The following is a 16,012-nucleotide window of genomic DNA, read 5'->3' as shown; positions in this document are numbered from 1 at the left end:
ACTACCCTACCTGTGCGAGTTACACGTCCGCTAGCTTCCCTAAACACACTGGCGCACCTAAGCCCACGCCTTGTAGTCGGAACCATTTCCGATGGATTAGCTTCCGGCCGTGAATAATGCAACCCGTTTTAGGTAAGCTCGATTGCGATCGGCTTCCCCATACACAGTAGCTACCATGAAAAAGCCATTCATCTACCCAACAGCGTGGTAGCCACTCTCCATCTCTGTTTCTCTCTTCCATCTCTCTTCTTTTTACCATTTTCAGCGATTATTGCTTCATCCTTCGTTACTCGCTTACTACGATTGTGATTTCATGTCACATTCGAAGCTTAGTATAAGAGGATTCCCAACGGATTTCTATGCAGGCACGTGGCCCGATCCGGTGCGTCCTGAAGCCGGCAAAATAGCCACCAGCGGCCGAGGTGCCGGATGATTTTCGATTTTCATTTTCATCCCGGCGCGAAACAATCATCCATCTTTAAAAGTTTCCGACCTTGCAGAAACCAATGAACGTTTTTTAGACTATGTATTGGAGAGCCGGCTTTGAGGGTTTTAAATTTTAGCTGAGGGCAGGATTATTGAAACTATTTTTATTTGTTCTTTTTACGTCAATAGAATACAATACAATGTAATGAGCTTTTAAAGCGATTGTGCCTACATTGTCAACATTTTTATAGGAGTGAATTATACTTAGTTTGGAAGCAAGGACAAACTTTTTCGGATGCTATACGATATTCATCGGAGGTTTTTTTTCATCAACATCAAACGGAGACTATTATCTAACTTTATTTAAAAATTCATAATTTGTAAGCTTTTCCTGTTGCCGTGAAGCCTATTTTTGGTTCGTTTTGGCTCCTCCCGTTTGTACTGTACCATTTATAGCGAATTTATATTACAATATTTTGGTAATATTTATTTGATCGACTGTAAATTGCATTTCCTAGTCATTCCTCGTTATGTTTTTACTTGGCAGTAACGATCTGGCCGTAATACAGCATTTTTGCATAGTAACAGGACGAATAAAAAAATCTTCTTCTTGGGTTCAAAAGCCTGAAGCCGCCTTGGGCTGCCGTTATTGGCTTGCTTGACTGGTTGTTCAAGGGAAAAAGTTTCTTGATGCTGGTAAAAAGCAAGCCAGAAATGGCAGACCACGACCTCTCGAGTCTGTGGAAAGGATGGTCCCATAGAAGTTAACCAACATCACCACTTACACCACCTTGCCATGCTTCTGTTTCGAATGAATTTTCCATCCCATCTTGGATGTGAACATTTTGCCGCACGGCTTACACCGGAACGCACCTTTGTGCACGGCCATGTGTTCGCCCAGCAGGGTTTTCCGGACCGTTTTGTCACACAGCGGACATCGCTGCATGATATGGTAATGCCGATGGGTCTGCAGGTGGGCGATGTGGTAAAACGTGCGTGGACACAGCGGGCACGAATAGGGCCGCTCCAGTCGCTTAGCCTCACTGGCGTGTACCGTTTCGAGGTGTCGTTTCAGACTTTTGCTACACGACAGCGTCTTGCTGCACACCGTGCACCGATACTCACCCTGATGGGCGAGCACATGTTGACGGATGTTATGCTTCACGAGCAGCTTCTTGCACACGTTACACTGCTGGTATTTGTGCACCCGGCGGTGTTTGTTCAGTTTTTTACGCTCATCAAACGTTCGATCGCATTGATCGCACGAATACGTTTGCGGTTCTCGCTCCATATCCGGATGCATTACATCCACGTGCGTCTGCAGACTCTTGTGGCATGGAAATGTTTTAAGGCACGCACTGCAGCGAAACGTGTACTGGTCAAGGGTGGAATCCGTTCCGGCCTCCGTCTCACCGCCCGAAACACCCCCCGATGGGGAAGACTGTTCTGCAACGGTATGCGTTCTGCGGTGATTTTGCAGAAGCATTTGATGCGAAAATGATCGATTGCACACATCGCACGGATACCAAGGTCTTCTGCGCAAATACGGTGCATGCACTACGGCGTTGTGCGTTTTCAAATAGTGTTCGTTGGGATAGGTTCTATCGCATACGTCACAGCGGAAGACCGCCTTATGAGCTGCGATCCGCTCCCGGATCCGTTCCCGCATCTTTTCGATTAAATTTTTACAATTTGGACTCGGCTCAGTATTAGCTGAATCATCGCGATCATCATCGTCGCCATCGTTATCGTCATTACTATTGTCTTCCAGGTCACTTCCATCCGATTCTTTAATGTCTACAGAATTGTGTTCTAGTGCCTGAGGTACGTCCATGACGCTCTCTTCCACATCAGCAATAATAGGTTCAGATTTTACAAAAACTTCATTTGGTGGTATCGAGGACTGCTGCAGCAGGCCAAGATCCCGAAGTGGTTCTAGCTCTGGATAAGTAAGTAAGTGATTTGGCAAAGTTTCTTCTTCCGCAAAAGTGTCAATTGGTTCCGTTTTAATAGCTGGCAGTAAACTACAGCCTTCTGGCACTTGGTCAGGTGCCGTGGCCGGAGGTTCCGATTCCTCATCCGATGTTACAGCTTCCTGCTTAATGCTGTCCGGATCGATTGGTTGCAATGGAATTCCTTCCGTTTGCTCGGTGGAGTTCGAACGCTCGCTGTTCTTCAACCGCCTTTGCTCCAGAGTGTTTTGATTTTTTTGCACCAACTGGCTGTAACTGTTGAAGTCCCAAACCTGCTGCGAACAATCGTTGCACGTGTATATCGGTAAGCTATCATCGTGCTTTATCTAAAATGGAAAAAAGTACCGATCAGTACACGATTCTAGCTTCTGGAAAACCATTCAACAATGTTTGTATTTACCTCAAACGAAAACACGCGATCGATCGCACTCCGAAATAATGCCTCCAGTATGGAAGAGCCTCGATCGTCGGGATGCACTTCGCCTAGGCAGAGTCTACAGCTTGTTTCAGACATTGTGAGTTGAATTTTAGAAATATTCCGGCAGTTAATTTACAATAATTATAATTTGAATTCAGTACTCCTAGCACAACCAATACTTTTGTGATCGACGCAAGGCACCGTGTGATGTGATGTTGTTACCTTTTTAACAATATTAGAAAAGTATTGTAAAAAGAGGTTTATTCATTAAATATAAGATGGCGTAACTTTCAACATTCCATATTTGTTTAGGTTTAAGAAATTGTTAAAAATATCAATTTTTCCAGTTCTGCATTTAAATCGAAAGAAAATTAAACAGAGCTTCGTAAATAAAAATTACAATATTAATTTTAAATAATACTTAGCAAAACATATTATTTACCTCTAGGGTGATCGACGCGAACGACCGACGAAAGGCGCCATTTGACAGTTCCGTTTACAATTGTCAAAAAAGGTAAACACACAAGGTGACAGCAACCCTCTTTTCTACCGAGCATTGAAATTCTTCTTTCCCAAGTAAATAACCCTTATTTCTCACCATCTTTTATAATTTTCCATCGCCGCTACCGACCGCCACCATGTCCGGCTACACAGAGGAATACATCCGGCAGAAGCTGACCGAAAAGCTGGAAGCAACCCATGTGGTAAGTGAACGGTGGCGGGTGTTTTTTTGGGAGGCGTATGGGGGAAACTTTCTTTTCTCTCCCGATCATCTTCACGCGCTTCGGTCCGACTCCCCGGGTACGAACCAGCGTCAAAAGCTGTCAAACAAAAACAACGAGCGAACGATCGCTCTCGCGTGTGTACGTGTGTGTGTGTCCGCCGCGTTGGAAGTGTTTCGTTGTCCGGATCAGTGATACCGGGCCTCCCGGGAATATGGACGCAAAGACCGGAATGCAGTGGTTGGTGATTGTGGCGGCCGGACTCTTTCTACGAGCGACAGTTTCGTTGCACTCTTACTCGGGCCAAAACCGGCCCCCGATGTATGGAGACTTCGAGGCGCAGCGACACTGGCAGGAGGTGACGGTCAACCTTCCGGTGGCCGACTGGTACCGGAACACGTCGGACAACGATTTGCTGTACTGGGGATTGGACTATCCACCACTGACCGCGTATCACAGCTATCTCGTCGGGTGGTGGGCTCGCCAGTGGCACGATGAGTCTTTCGTTGCGCTGCACACGTCCCGCGGTATCAGCACGGCTGAGCATAAACAATTTATGCGAAACACGGTCCTGCTGGTCGATGCGGTCCTGTACCTTCCAGCCATCCTGTACGCCACGTACACCATACTTAGGCGAATGGCCAGGCCTAACACCGAAGTTCGGTGGCTTGCTCCCACCCTGGCTATCCTGTTCCCGGGACAGATCCTCATCGATAACGGCCACTTCCAGTACAACAACGCGTCTCTTGCCCTTTGTGCCCTAGCCGTTGCGGCCATCGTCGAAAGGCGAACACTAGCGGAAGCCGTTCTATTCTGTCTCGCCTTAAACTACAAGCAGATGGAGCTGTACCACGCGCTGCCATTCTTTTTCTATCTTCTGCGGGACTGTTTCACCGACGGAGCGGACAATTCTTCCACCTTCGGTCAAAGGTTCCTGGTGGGTGTGAGAAATCTAACGTTGCTCGGCGCAACTGTCCTGCTATCATTTATCATCATCTGGCTTCCTTGGTTGGGTTCACTGGACGCTGTTGGACAGCTGGTGCATCGAATATTCCCCGTAGCACGTGGCGTTTTCGAGGACAAAGTGTCCAACGTGTGGTGTGTGGTGAACGTGTTCGTTAAACTCAGGTAAATACCCGCTGAGATCGATCAAAACATCATGCTAACAACGCTATTCCCTTTCAGAAACGTCCCAAACACAACGATGGCAATCGTGTGCCTGGTTTGCACGTTGCTGGCCGTCCTGCCGAGCGGATTACATCTTCTACTGCAGAAGAATCACACAGCTCGAAGCTTCCTTTACTCGCTCGTCGTAACAGCGCTAGGATTTTTCCTGTTCAGCTTTCAAGTGCACGAAAAATCGATTCTTCTAGCAGCACTGCCGGCCACACTGCTCCTTCCACTGGAACCACTCGTTTCCTGTTGGTTTCTACAGTTGGCCACCTTCAGCATGCTACCGCTACTCCACAAAGATGGTCTTACAGGGGCTTTTGTGGGGCTAACCCTTATCAGTCTAACAATGGTTCGGACAGTACGGGATTCAAAACCGTCGAACAAAAATCATAAACTATCCTACGATGTACTTCATCTACGAGGACTTCTTCCAGAAGGGTTCGCATCGATTGGAAGTGTCTTCGTGGCACTGTTCTATCTGTCACTGCTCGGGCAGGTGTTGCTCCTGGTAGCCTTCCTTTGCCTCGCTCCACCAGCGCATCTTCCATTTCTCTATCCACTGCTCATATCGGCGTACAGCTGTGGGCATTTTGTACTGTTTTACTTGTACTTTAACTACAGACAGTTCTGTAGCGATCAAACTAGTGTTACACCTGAACAGCCATCTAGAATAAACAATAAAAAGAAAGTGAATTAGAGCAAATAAAGTCGAAAACAATTCATCCGGTTTGTTTCATGAGGAAGAAATGTTCCGAAAAAAATGCCCTGTGAAATGCTCCAGTGGAGCACTGAAATACGTTTCGCAGGATGTTGAGAAATCCAGGCAATGGAACAATACTCAGGGGGGGGGGGGGGGGAGGGGGGATTCTCTGAGAAGCTTTTCCTAATATACATTTGGCTACCTTAAACTACTTCAAAATCCCAGTCACACCCTGGTGCCACGATTTGTAAATTATCGTTAACTATTCGGGAAACTTGATGGCTCAAAAAGGGCCTCTAACTCCTCGTAACTGGTTGTAAAGACCTCTCGTTTGTAGTTTACTTACTTACTAATCCGGTGCTACATCCTCTTCGCGGTCTTGGCCTGCTGCAACAATCCTCGATACCGCTCAAGGTCCAGCGCCTTCGTATGCCAATCCATTATCCCGGCCGTTCTGGCGGACGCATCAACGCTATCACTCCATCTCAATTTGGGCCTACCACGCCTCCTCTGTCCGTGTGGACGGCCTGAAAGGACTTTACGGGCTGGGTCGTCCGGTGTCATTCTTATGACGTGACCAGCCCACCGGAGCCTGGCGAGTCTAATGCGCTGTACGATAGTGAGATCATCGTACAGCTCGTAGAGCTCGTCATTGTAGCGGCTCCTCCATTGTCCTTCCACACATACGGGGCCAAAAATCCTTCTGAGCATCTTCCTCTCGAACGCGGCTAAGAGGGCTTCGTTAGTTTAGGACAGAGTCCATGTCTCAGAGGCGTATGTGAGTACTGGGACTATAAATGTTCTGTACCCAGTCCCAGCTTCGTCCGTCACGACAGGTATTTAGAGTGGAGAAGTTTCCTCAGACTGTTGTATAACCGGTTGGCAGCCAGCACCCTTGCGCGTAACTCAACACCAATGTTGTTGTCGGTGCTGACTTTTGATCCCAGATAGGTGAAGTTTTGGACGATTTCGAAGGTGCGGTCACATATCTGTACCTATCTGTGCCGCTCGCTCGATCCTTTGGTAAGCTTCTGCTACATAGGAGAGCCTCAAACCAATGATGTGTATGTCATTGGTCTATGTCATCAGCGTTTGCCAGGATCTGGATTGACTTATAGAAGAGAGTCCCCGAAGTTTCCACCTCCGAGTCGTGGATGGCTCTCTCTAGCGCCAGGTTGAAAAGGAGACAGGCAAGCCCATCTCCCTGGCGCAAGCCCTTGGTTGTAGCTAAGGAAAGTCCTGAGAGTTTTCCATCCAGACCTTCACCTGGGTTGTGATGTTGGCCATTGTCATTCTTACAAGCCTGCTAAACGTGGCCGGGATTCCAAAGGAGCTCATTGCGTCGTATATGCGGAGTTGCTGCTCCGCCGTCTTCTCCAAGATTTGCCGCATCTTGAAGATATCTGGCCCGTAGTTGATTTTCCATTTCGGAATCCTCTCTGATAGGTTGCAACTATCTCTTCAACTAATGGGACTGGATTTAGAGCTAATATTAAAGTCAGTCGACATATCGACCACCAAGGAATGCATCCGAGGAATGTCTTCAAAATTAAGTTATCCATTATCATAATTGTGATAAACATTGCTATCATTCGTTTCCCTGCAGGAAGTGGTCGACGAATCGGATGGTTGCGGTGGCAAATTCCGCGTCGTAGTAGTTTCCTCCCAGTTCCAAGGCAAACCTCTCCTCCAGCGGCACAGGTAAGGTCCATCGAGCGAGGTGTGCTTTTCCCTCCTAGAGACATTCATCCAAATCCCCCTATCCCAATCGACAGGCTCGTAAACGCGGCACTGGAAGAGGAACTGAAAACGATTCACGCTTTCTCGCAGAAAACCTACACCCCGGAACAGTGGGCCGGCGAGAGTGGACCTTAGGTTAGGTTTCTCCATACTGTATTTGAACCAGCCGCCATCTTACCAGCTAGCAGCATCATCATGGCGGAACAAACCATCGTCCAACGATTCGACATTTCCGCCCCGGGGAAGGTGATCCTTCACGGGGAACATTCCGTCGTGTACGGTCATCCGGCGATTGCTGGATCGATTGGACTGCGTACCTACCTCACGTATACCGCTCTCGCGTCTTCATCATCGCCGCCCCAAGTCATCGTCGAGTTCCGTTCGATCCCGTTCACTGCCAGCCTGCCGCTCGATCTTTTTGATGCGTTCCTTCGTGAACTTGACTGCAACGAAACGCTTCAACCGGATGCCTTTTTGGAACAATTACGCTCGCCCGGAGATTTCCCCTTCGCACGCTTTGTGTCGGATCCGGCGCCTTCCCTAGCGGACGTAACATCGAAAGAGCGGATGTCGCTTGGCTCCACACTTTACATCATCAATCGAGTGCTTCGATCGGAAGGCGTTCAATCGATCGATAGATGCTGCCTCGGTGCTGGAGGCTTCCAGCTTTCGCTACACTCGGAAATGAGCATCGGAGCTGGTTTGGGCAGTTCGGCCAGTTACGGCGTTTGTTTGGCAGCCGGAGCGTATCATCTGTCACGGATTTTGAAAGCTCAATTTAATCGCGATCCATCCGCGATGAACCCGGACGTGCTGAAGAAGATCTATCGATGGTCTTTCGATTCCGAGATCATAATGCACGTGAAACCCTCCGGCATTGATAACGAAATCGCGACCAATGGTGGATTGGTTCGCTTTCGACGTGGAACCGGTGTGGATAAGCTCATCAAACTGCGTCGTCCGGTGCGTGTTCTGATCGTTGACACGGGTGTTAGCCGCAGTACGGCACAGCTTGTTGCTGCCGTAGCCAAACGGCTGGAACTGTTCCCACGCACCGTCGGTCCGATTCTGGAGTCGATGGGTGGCGTTGTGGATGAAGCAATTGCACTGTTCGAATCGGAGGACCACGAGCCAGACACGGTTTACGATCGGCTTAGCACGCTGGTGAACATCAACAACAACTTGCTACGTTCCGTGGGCGTGAGTCACCCGGCTTTGGAAGCAATATTTGCCATTGCCGAACGGGGCGGGTTCGCCAGCAAGCTTACCGGTGCTGGCGGTGGCGGATGTGCCTTTGTGCTGCTGCCGGACGGGTTTCGCGAGCTCGATTCATTCCAACGGTTGGTGGGTGTGTTGACGGAGGCTGGCTTCCGGACGATGGAAACCACCGTCGGTACGGGGGCCGGTGTTACGCTTAGCTAACCCTGCTTCTAACGAAGGCGAAGACACTTGAAACTGATTTGTTAACGAAGATCGTTCGTACGGGCTAAAGGTTTTATTAAGGTTGCGGGTTAAAGCGTTTTGTTTGTAGCATCATCACTTCGACACATCTCTCTTTAAAATGATTCTACTTTTGGTATTTTCGGTTGGTTCAAATATAAAAAGCAATATAAATGAAAGGTTTAAGTTGGAGTTAATAAATTGGGTAAAGAAAAATTGCGAAAAATGAATACTTACTCGTGGCATCTGGGAATGGGATGCGGCTTCAGGAGCTTAGGTGGTAGGTCGCTCCTCAGACGCCCTGTTCTAAAGCCGGTGCTTAAGTACTGAAAGTTTAAAATTTCTGCTCTATCTTATGATGACTAATTCGCCTGGTATTAATCTCGTTTCCAATAGTAGATACCTTTTTAAAAGAGGATGCAAAGTCTATCTCCGATAGTCTTCGCAGGACGACAATTTCCAGGATTTTTGTGGAAAAGTATGGCCATTTGAACCGAAACCAATTTTATAATGACGGATCCTCCTCAGAGCAGGGCATCGGTATTGGCGTGTATAACATCGATTCCGAAGCATTCTTTCAACTACACCGACCATGCTTAATGGATATAGCGGAGCTCGCCGCAATCTTTTACGCCTTATTGATCATAATTGCTTGTTCTCCAGACGAATATTTCATCTTCTCCGGCAGCTTAAGCGCTGTCCGGCAGCACTAAAGTCTGTGAAGGCAATAAAGAGCCCAGACTACTTAAGCTCCTTGTTTGAAAAATCTTTCCGAATATCTCGTGTTTGGTTGCCCGCTCATTGCGCTATTCTAGGCAATGAAAGGGCAGATCAATTGGCCAAAAAGGGCGCTTCGGAAGGGTCTCTTTTTGATAGGCTTATCCTACCTTACGAGCACATGCGTGCTCCACAATCTCTCTGCATGGCTCGGTGGCAGCAGAGTATGTGGGACACGGATAAGCTTGGGAGGTTTTTATATTCGATCACTCCCCAAATTTGCTTGAAGCCCTGGTTCCAAGGCATCTCAGGAGATCGTGCGTTCATTCGAATGATGTCTAGGCTTAGGTCTAACCATTTCGGACGGGCCGACTCCAAAACATGTGGCTGCAGGCCTCGGATACCATGAAGTAGATCATATTCTATGGTCTTGAACGCAGACAAGCCAGCGGGATGGAAGAACGCTGCATCTCGACACGCAGAATACTGACGATTGCATTCACAGACGAGCCCTAACGATACCGACCCTCGCTACCAACAAAACCTCGAATTTGGATGACGGAATTATTATTAACGGATCTACCGAGCTCACCTGGGATAAGGTGCCCTTTCACGGTTTGGAGAAGGAAACCTCCCCAAACCATCGTGAATTATATCAACTTTTGTAATTTAGTTTTAACCAATACGGCTGGGCTATACAATTCCTCTCGCTTTAACAACAATGTGAATGAATCATCAATACGCGCTACAAAGTTGAGTGTCTAAAATAAAATAAAAAAAACCTTATTTACATTATATGGTGCAACACCCCTAACCTTGTGCATGTGGTGGAATGGTATTTCACAATTGTGTGTGAAACACCTATCGGATGTTAACGTCACTCGGAAATACACCGACCGATGTGCATAAAGCATGATTATTTTTCTTCCATTTCGCTGTTTCTCTGTTTTCACAATAAAATAAAATATATATTTGATTATTTTTAATGAATCGCAAAGCAATCAATCTAACCGGCCGCCAATCGTAACGACAGTAACGGCGACCGATCAGCTCACCCACAATAAAACCGGACAGTCGCTGTTTTCCTCAAACAAAATCATCTGAGTTTAACCCCAAAAGAGAGTGGCGCACCCAGGCAGTGGTACGCATCGAACCACCAGAGCGCTATGAAAGGAAACCTCCTATAATGAGCTAACGAGCGTTTCGTTTAGTCAGTCAGTCAAGAAAAGAACGTATGTATGCGTGAGATGTGACGGGAAATCGCTTATCGACAGGTTTTCCCTAGCTACCAGCCTGCTGTTGCTACTAAGAAGCATTCCCTCCCTTCGCTTATCTAGTATCGTTTGTGTGATTAAATGATTCCTATACCAATAATAAAATAAAAAAGAGAAAAAAAATCCCCCCCTCAGTGCGCAGACGAATGTGAGACGATGGGGCCGTCATCGCCGCTGCCGCCGACTCGTGAGGGAGAAAAGAGCCGATGCTCCCACGATTGTTGAAGCTGGCCTACTACGTCTAATGCTGCTACTGCGGTTGCTAAGCGGACCGCTGGTGAAAGTACTTATCATTGTAGCCAGCGATACGCAGCAGCAAACTAAGGAACTGCAGCCGATCGCGTGTCTGCACGGCACGGATCACTATCTGTCCGTGGCAGGCCTCCATCCGCACACCGAGCTGACGCAACAGCTCGAGCAGATTGTTCACGCGCAGCTCGGGATCGTTGCCGGCACCACCATCGATCGAGCGGAACACGTTCGCGACCCAATCGAGGCTGCGCAAGTGCACGATCAAGTAGGCCACAATTTTGTCCGCTATGTCCGGTGTGATGACGCCGTTAAAGTCGAGCCCGGCGCCCGGATCGTTCTCGGCGAGCGGTGCCGGTGGCGTCGCGGCCGGTGTCATGGTCGATCGAGTGTCAGCAGCTCCCGCCGGCTGACGACTGTTGTTGAGCGATATGTAGTTCATGATGGCGTACAGACGCTGTGCCGCCGGTGGGAGCGATGCCAGCGATGATCCGTTTGCCTGCTGCTCTAGGCTCGGTTCCGTACCGAACACGGCACCATTGGCATCGGACGCGTTTATGGGCAGTGGTGGTGGTGGTGGTGTCGTCGGTAGCTGTTGGTGTCCTGCGCCGGATCTTATCACTCGAACCGTTTGGCTAACGCTTAACACCCGGGGTAATGATGGGCGATCGCTCGAAGCGTTGGATCTTTCCGTACGCGTACGATGCGCCGCATTCGGAGAGCCTACGGAAGAAAAAATTAACAAAAATTGAATCCTATTGTCACTAGACTCTCGATTTCAACACCAATTTGCAAGTCGTTATGAACGTTACACTACTTACCACCATTATGGACAGTAGACACTGCCGCCGCTACAGCGTTGTTGTACGAGGAGCTCGCGGAATACTGTAGATTCAAGTTAAAATTGAACCGACTGAAATTGCGACCCGCGCCGGACACCAGCGGCTGATCGACACCACCCGCCGTGCTGACCGCCGCGTGCGAACGTCTTCCGCTCGCCGACGGCTGCTGTTCCAGCGGTGCCGTACCGGCAGAACTGGCCATGCTTATTCCACCTACCGAACCACCATCGCCCACCACATCCTGCAGTCGGTGAAGGGTGGAAGGAGTGAAGCGATACGTCGTTGTCTTCACCTTGTAAGTCCGCTCGCCTTTCGATTTGAAGCACTCTTCCGTGCGGCGCTGATTTACCGTCGATTCAAGGGTGCGGGAAAATGGTTCCGTGCTCAGATCGAACCTGGGCGAAGGGTTGACGATCGTCTTTACCGACACGTTTACGATCGGGTCCACGCCCGTCGGTTCGACGGTTGCCTTGCCAGTCGGCGTCGATTGATCAGCTGGTGCGAGCTTGTCGGCCGCAAGCGAAGGCTCCACCAGTTCCGGCACGAGTTGATCACAGTTAGGGCGTGGCCGTCGGAACCGACGCAGGATCTGTTCCAGCTCGGTGCGTACCTCCCAAGCCGTCAAGCGATCGTCCGGGTTCAGGGTCAGCATACTTTTGATGAGATTTTTTGTCTCTTGCGTCGTGTTGAAACCGCTGGAAGGAAAGCAGCAAACCTTGCTTAGCATTTGCTGAAACCGCCCCAATCCCTCATGCTCACGTTACCTCGGAATGGTGTAATCCGCCTCACGAATCTTCCGGAACAGTGCTGACGGCGTAGTGTCCAGAAACGGAAACTTGCCGTACACGATCGTGTACAGGATGACGCCGAGCGCCCACATGTCGGACGGTTTGCCCCGGTACGGCTTACCACCCAGCACGTCGGGCGAAATGTACGCCGGACTGCCGCGCTGATCGAACAAACATTCCTGCTCGTTCATGAGATGCTTGCCGAGGAAAAAGTTGGTCAGCACGATGCGCCCCGTACGCCGGTCGAGCACAATGTTGTTCAGCTTAAGGTCTCGGTGGATGATGTTGCGGGCGTGCAGCTGTTCGACCACCTTCACTACCTCGTAGAACAGCCCCAGCGCTCTCCGTTCGCTAAGCCGCGTTACCGAGATGTGACGCTGCAGGCTAATGTACGCGGACGATTCGTCACAGAATTCGTGCGCATGAACACAATCCAGCACGAGTATCAACCGACGGCGGATGCGGCCGGTGTAGATCGATTGCACCGTTCCATCGTTGCCCCGCTCGATCTGACGCTCCTCGAACGCGTAATCGCTGAAAAATCCGTGCTGATGAATCACACCGTCCAGATCGTCCAGCATCGAGAGCAGCGTGAACTCGTTGTGCAGCAGCACCTTGCCCTGCAGCGTTTCTTTGTCCACTATTTCCGTCTCCGGATCGAAGCTGAGTATCTGCAAAGACAGAACAACAGTTAGCTCCACCGACATAACCTAATTAACGGTTCTGCGTCCCGCTCATACCTTCAGCAGATAGAACTCATTGGTGCCCTGTTTGCGGGCCAGATACTGCGTCTGTGGCACACCCGGACTCGTGCCCAGCTCGTACCCGAGCACAAAGTCACCCGCCTTCCGGCAACGCTTCCGTTCCACCAGTGTACCGTAGCGAGGGATTTCACAATCGAGCAATACCGCACCACCATCCGGTGCGGCACCGTCCGCGATCCCCGTGCCCTGCCCATCGTCGATCGTCGGTACCTGCTGGTCCGGCCGGAACTTCTTCGGACGGAAACCGTTGCCACTGTCCGCCGTTTGCCGCTTGCCAAGCTGCTTGCATGCCTGGTTCATGTCAACCCGGAACGTGTCGCGCGCGAGTGAGAGAGATGATGTAAACCGTACCCGACGGTGGTGTAATGCGGTGCGCGGTGCTGCAAGCCTTTTAACTACCAAACCCCCAACTGGCGTTCCTGCGTGGGGTGGGCGTATCGCTTCGTCTCGCTCACTCTTACGCACCGTGATTGGCTTGGCTGCGGAACACGATCACCACCGCGGAAGTGCACAGCCAAAGCACATTCGACGCAATTGTTGCACACACACGCACACACTCGCCCGCGCACCTCGGATCAGCTTCCCCACCGCCTCGCAAACAGCTGTCGAACCGACAAACGGCGTATTATAAGTGGTCCCGGGAAGCCAGATTGTGTGCGGGATGGAATAGGAAGTCGGGAAAGTTAAACGGGAAAGCGAATGAGCGTCACGAAATTTGGGCCAGTTATTTCGACAGCTGTTGAAAACAAAACACTGTGGTCGACCGGCCCGGTCATGCCGGTTGAGCGTCATGTGACGTTTCGTGGAATGGTCTTTGTATTCATAAACGCAGTTTGAAGGAGAAGTTCGTGTAAAATGCTTTTTTAGAGATTTTTTGTAACTAAAATCGATGTGAAGCTTTCAAAACGATAAAAATAATATTTTAGAGCGTTTCAGGCAAGTTTTTCGACAAAACATGTGGTTTAAAAGCAGGAAAAAAGGTTGAGGGGTAGGAATGTAACATTTTTACGATCCAATTGATTTGAGTTGACAGTTGAACAAAGTGCTTTGTTTACAACCAAAATAGGAAGGAATGGATAAAGAAAACTACAAATTATACGCTAAATGTGGTTTGTGACGCCAGGATAGCATTACAATAAGCATATATGCATGAAAGGATGAAAAGTTTCGCAATGTATTGGCAGCTGGAGATATAGTACATAGTTTGGTTCTAAGACGGTGCTTAAGATGATTTCTGAGCATCAAAGTGCCACCACGGCGGAGAGTCGAAAATGCATTCATGAAAAGGGGAAAGGGAAAGGACAAGATAGGGCAAAAGGATTTTTGGATTGTTCAACATCCTCAAGTGTCAGCTGATGTCTTGTGCGATGCTTATTTGGCAGAGGTTTCTACTTCGAAACTGCGCAGTAATGATGAATCGGCTCTAGGAGGGAAACTTGAATCAAAAGAATCGTCGTAGGCTGGAATTCCAAAACAATCGCTCGATTCAAATCTGATTGATTTCTCTAGTTAATACGACCAATACGATAGGCAAACGCTCAATAAGTTATGCTATTTGCGTATAACCTGAGGTATATCGGCGATCGCTTACCGCAAACAACGAATTCTTCAATTGCGGAACAGTTTAAAACGTTGCCTCTTCTAGCGTCCTTACTTCACGAAAAGGGGCAAAATGATAATTAGCATGTTGGAAAGGTTTTCATTAAAAATTCTGCAAGAAAAGTACACCGAGTTTCAGAAGCGTTCTAAGCGCTATTCCGGAATGGAAACACTGGCACTCCTCAAGCTATTTCCAGTGCTCTTTTCCACTTCCGGTCGGAGCATTGTTCCACCAGCGTTGGCCTTCATTGGAGAAATTCTTACACGTTTTCTGGTCCGGGATCGGCGCCATATTACTCGTGGTTTACTGCTGGTAACAACCGTACTGGAGTGTGGTGAACGTTCGAAATGTTTTCTTCCATCGGCCGTTATCTTTCCATCCGGCGTACTTGAACAGGCTTGTCCGGAAGCAAGCTTAGCTTCTCTCACAACAATGAGGCAACCATTGGCACTATTTTCTGCTTCATACTGCATTGGAAGCTATTGCTGAGAGCAGTGCTGAGGTTCTGCCAACCGAACACCGAAAATAACTCCTTTTTTAAATTTTGGTAGGGCGAACTAAAACTGCTGGATCGAAAGAAAAGGTTAAGAAAATAAGATCGTGAGGAAAGGGGTACATATGAACCACTATTAAATTAATCTAAGCATACGACATACATGACAAGTAGTACTTAAAGTGTTATAATATGTTATATAATCATAGCTGCAATACTACTCCACTACGACTAAGGTAGCCCACCAAAGAATGTACTCACTTCAAGCTGGCGCTAGAGAGGTCCATCTTTCATCACCAACTGGAATCTTCGATTAAACTCGAGTTGAGGCTAATTTATGTAGGAGAAGCATACCTGCGAACCTCGTTCGCTTGTGTTAGCTCCGGTTGGCTGGTAACGTCGTGAGAATAACACCTGACGACCCATGACAAACTTCTGCTAGAGGTCAAGACTGCGAGGCGGTTTTTCACCATTATTACAATAGCCGAGAGCACGCACTTTTTGATTTTTGCAATTTTTATTCATAAAAAAATATTTGTTCGAATCCTATCGCTTTTCGATTTCTTACCTTTATGTTATTCTTCTTGTGTGTTTCTAGTTGGTTTGTTTGTTCATTCCTTCTTTTTTTTTTTGCTTATGCTTATTTCGCTTCACTTTATGCGTTTAATGGTTGCTTTTTCTCTCTTTCCTTTT

General features: G+C 48.6%; 4 protein-coding genes across 5 annotated transcripts; 2 read left to right on the top strand and 2 right to left on the bottom strand.

Moving 5' to 3' along the window:
• Positions 1 to 761: 761 nt before the first annotated feature.
• LOC118509276 (zinc finger protein 845) lies at positions 762 to 3,053 on the bottom strand. The gene is made up of 2 exons (XM_036049651.1): positions 2,800 to 3,053; positions 762 to 2,725 (listed from the first exon to the last, which is right to left on the bottom strand). The coding sequence occupies exons 1-2, from the start codon at positions 2,911 to 2,913 to the stop codon at positions 1,208 to 1,210; spliced, it is 1,632 nt and encodes a 543-aa protein (XP_035905544.1). The 5' UTR covers positions 2,914 to 3,053; the 3' UTR covers positions 762 to 1,207.
• A 275-nt stretch (positions 3,054 to 3,328) lies between these two features.
• LOC118509278 (bolA-like protein 2) lies at positions 3,329 to 8,771 on the top strand. 2 transcript variants are annotated; one of them, XM_036049654.1, is made up of 3 exons: positions 3,329 to 3,521; positions 7,019 to 7,113; positions 7,188 to 8,771. In XM_036049654.1, the coding sequence occupies exon 3, from the start codon at positions 7,348 to 7,350 to the stop codon at positions 8,572 to 8,574; it is 1,227 nt and encodes a 408-aa protein (XP_035905547.1). In that variant the 5' UTR covers positions 3,329 to 3,521; positions 7,019 to 7,113; positions 7,188 to 7,347; the 3' UTR covers positions 8,575 to 8,771. The 2 variants fall into 2 exon arrangements, with proteins under 2 accessions (XP_035905547.1, XP_035905548.1); XM_036049655.1 differs by having other exon boundaries at positions 3,334 to 3,521.
• Positions 3,382 to 5,434, top strand: LOC118509277 (probable dolichyl pyrophosphate Man9GlcNAc2 alpha-1,3-glucosyltransferase). Its single transcript, XM_036049653.1, has 2 exons — positions 3,382 to 4,667; positions 4,725 to 5,434. The coding sequence occupies exons 1-2, from the start codon at positions 3,559 to 3,561 to the stop codon at positions 5,407 to 5,409; spliced, it is 1,794 nt and encodes a 597-aa protein (XP_035905546.1). The 5' UTR covers positions 3,382 to 3,558; the 3' UTR covers positions 5,410 to 5,434.
• Positions 8,772 to 10,207: 1,436 nt separating the features above from the next.
• On the bottom strand, positions 10,208 to 14,000 carry LOC118509275 (serine/threonine-protein kinase par-1-like). Its single transcript, XM_036049650.1, has 4 exons — positions 13,203 to 14,000; positions 12,439 to 13,133; positions 11,654 to 12,369; positions 10,208 to 11,555 (listed from the first exon to the last, which is right to left on the bottom strand). The coding sequence occupies exons 1-4, from the start codon at positions 13,524 to 13,526 to the stop codon at positions 10,846 to 10,848; spliced, it is 2,445 nt and encodes an 814-aa protein (XP_035905543.1). The 5' UTR covers positions 13,527 to 14,000; the 3' UTR covers positions 10,208 to 10,845.
• Positions 14,001 to 16,012: the final 2,012 nt, after the last annotated feature.

Source organism: Anopheles stephensi, chromosome 3 (genome assembly GCF_013141755.1).
Source record: "Anopheles stephensi strain Indian chromosome 3, UCI_ANSTEP_V1.0, whole genome shotgun sequence".
Classification (NCBI taxonomy): Eukaryota; Metazoa; Arthropoda; class Insecta; order Diptera; family Culicidae; genus Anopheles; species Anopheles stephensi.
Note: the sequence above shows the minus strand (reverse complement) of the source record. Positions and strands in the feature narration are given on the sequence as shown.